The 2678-nt window shown below is 41.1% G+C and overlaps 1 protein-coding gene across 3 annotated transcripts in view; it reads left to right on the forward strand.

The window, feature by feature from the left end:
* maptb (microtubule-associated protein tau b) overlaps positions 1 to 2346 on the forward strand; it is a 7924-nt gene extending 5578 nt beyond the window's left edge. For 2 of the 3 annotated variants that reach the window (XM_014023182.1, XM_014023183.1), the window contains exons 6-10: positions 159 to 308; positions 381 to 462; positions 637 to 746; positions 1297 to 1464; positions 1539 to 2346. In XM_014023182.1, the coding sequence (XP_013878636.1) occupies positions 159 to 308; positions 381 to 462; positions 637 to 746; positions 1297 to 1464; positions 1539 to 1571 (543 nt within the window). In that variant the 3' untranslated portion in view covers positions 1572 to 2346. Of the gene's footprint in view, positions 1 to 158; positions 309 to 380; positions 463 to 636; positions 769 to 863; positions 908 to 1296; positions 1465 to 1538 lie in introns of those variants that run through there. The other variant, XM_014023184.1, reaches the window with a different exon arrangement.
* Positions 2347 to 2678: the final 332 nt, after the last annotated feature.

Consider the following 2678-nt stretch of genomic DNA (forward strand, 5'->3'; position numbering starts at 1 on the left):
GAGAGAGGGAAGTCTGGGTCTCTCTACTTAGACTGCTGCCCCCGAGACCTGACCCTGGATAAGAGGAAGAAAATGAATGGATGGACGGTTTGGAGTGATGTTGTGACTGCTTGTAAATCTGGTTTTTATGAACCCATTTAACCAGTGCGGTCCTGCAGGTAGCAGTGGTTCGGACCCCACCAAGGTCTCCTGGCTCAGCTCGTGGCCGGACGCCCCCCCTTCCCTCCCATCCGATGCCTGACCTCAGCAACGTTAGGTCTAAGGTGGGATCAACGGAGAACCTGAAGCACTCACCTGGAGGGGGCAAGGTAATACCTGTCTGTGTATTTATACACGTGAACTCCGTCTCAGGTAAATCTGACCCACCTGTTCTCCTGCAGATTCAAATAGTCAACAAGAAGCTGGACCTCAGTAACGTGACGTCCAAGTGTGGCTCCAAAGACAATATCTACCACAAACCAGGTAACTTCAAACATCAGACCTAAAACAAAACGTCATTGTCTCATTTAAAGGTGTTCAGAATCATTTTCAACACAGAGAATTATGATCTTCATTAATGTACGGTGGTGTGGCTCCACCTGGACAGGTGATACAGTGAATGACTTACTGAAGATCCGCCCATTTTCTTCTCCTCAGGTGGAGGGAAGGTGGAGATCAAGTCTGAGAAGGTGGAATTTAAAGAAGTTCAGTCTAAAGTTGGTTCTCTGGAGAACGTTACTCATGTTCCAGGAGGAGGGAGGAAGAGGGCAAGTACTGACATAAACACACATGCTAATGACATGCTAACAACATGCTAACATTCTTATATTGTGCTAACTTTAACAGTATGCTAATGACATGCTAACTGTGCTAACTTTAACAACATGCTAATGACATGCTAACAACATGCTAACATTCTTATATTGTGCTAACTTTAACAGTATGCTAATGACATGCTAACATTCTTATATTGTGCTAACTTTAACAACATGCTAACATTCTTATGTTGTGCTAACTTTAACGACATGCTAACCTTATATTGTGCTAACTTTAACAACATGCTAATGACATGCTAACATTCTTATATTGTGCTAACTTTAACAACATGCTAATGACATGCTAACATTCTTATATTGTGCTAACTTTAACAACATGCTAATGACATGCTAACATTCTTATATTGTGCTAACTTTAACAACATGCTAATGACATGCTAACATTCTTATATTGTGCTAACTTTCTGATCATAAACTAAAATAAATGTTCCCTTCAATTGAACAGATTCAAAGTTTTTCAAGCAGATGTGTTTGTTTACAGATCGAGAGCCACAAATTGTCATTCAGAGAGAACGCTAAAGCTCGGACCGACCACGGTGCTGACATCATCGTCCAGGCTGACTCCTCCCCTCCTCACCTTAGCAACGCTTCTTCCCATGAAAGCCTTAACGCTGCTGAAGCTCCGCCTCTCGACACTCTGGCTGACCAGGTGAGCGAATCGTTCGCTCAGAACCAAACCAAACATGCAGCTTCAGTCAGTAATCCACCTCCTCCTCCCGCCAGGTGTCTGCCTCCCTCGCCAAAGAAGGCCTGTGATTGGACGTGCTCTGTGCCTGCAGACCCAGCCCCCTCCTGTTCCTAAGGAAAGCATCAACTGGAAGAAAAAACAAGATCATTCAACACTTTTCTTCTTTTATCTAACAAAAACGTCAGCAGTGATTGGAGGGATTTTATGATTCAGAGTGAACAGCAGCCAATCAGAGTTCAGTCAGCCAGGTGATAAGGCAGGCGAACTGATTGAGATGCTCATAAAATCCCTCCAATCACAGACAACCTATCTCTGATGACGCCTCTCTTTCAGCTAATCACCATTGTCCGTGTTTCTGAAAGCCGACGTGACCCAACGATCCCTAACATGACCTTAACATGATGCAATGACCTCTGCATACATCGATACCGTCTGATGGGAATCGTTGGCCACGCCCCTTTGTTCCTTCTTTAGGTGTGTCAAACTCCCCGTGATGCTGCTACGTGACGTCAGTGATGTGAACAAACGGCCAAACACCTTTTTTTCTGTTTTATATTTTCCTAACAGAAGATTTCTGAATCTAAGTAACACTTAAAATCTCAAATCATGTTTGAGTAATTACGGTTAAACCCAATTATCGTTAGTTCACATAAAAACAATATATAAAACTTTAAATATATGATTGAAAATATGTGAATGTGACACATGAGGCAGTAACAACCCCTGCATTAAAAAATAAAATTAAATACCCAGAATTCTGTTTGGTCAGTGGTGGCAAAACTGTCTTTGTGCCTGTTGGCTGTTAAAGTGCTTTGTATCAATAAAGTTTCTCTTGAATCAATATTTAAAGCTGCAGTTCCATTTTTCATCACCACTGGAGAGTCTTCATCAGTAAATTTACAGCTAACAGCAGTGTTGTATAAAGTACCACAAAGTGATACTTAAGTAAAAGTACAAGGATCTTACCAAAAAATATTTGGTAAAAGTTAAAGTCTCCTTTAGTAATATTACTTAAGTCAAAGTATAGATTTAAAATGAGCAGTTAGATTTTCTGTAAGGACATTTATTAGGAGGTGACCTCCCCAAAAACTGCAGAAATGACTGTTGTATTAAAAGAATTCATTGACGTTAAATTTAGCATGCAGTAGTCCAGCTGTTTCAGTTGTTATATATAT

Source organism: Austrofundulus limnaeus, unplaced genomic scaffold (assembly GCF_001266775.1).
Source record: "Austrofundulus limnaeus strain Quisiro unplaced genomic scaffold, Austrofundulus_limnaeus-1.0 Scaffold358, whole genome shotgun sequence".
NCBI classification, from domain to species: Eukaryota; Metazoa; Chordata; class Actinopteri; order Cyprinodontiformes; family Rivulidae; genus Austrofundulus; species Austrofundulus limnaeus.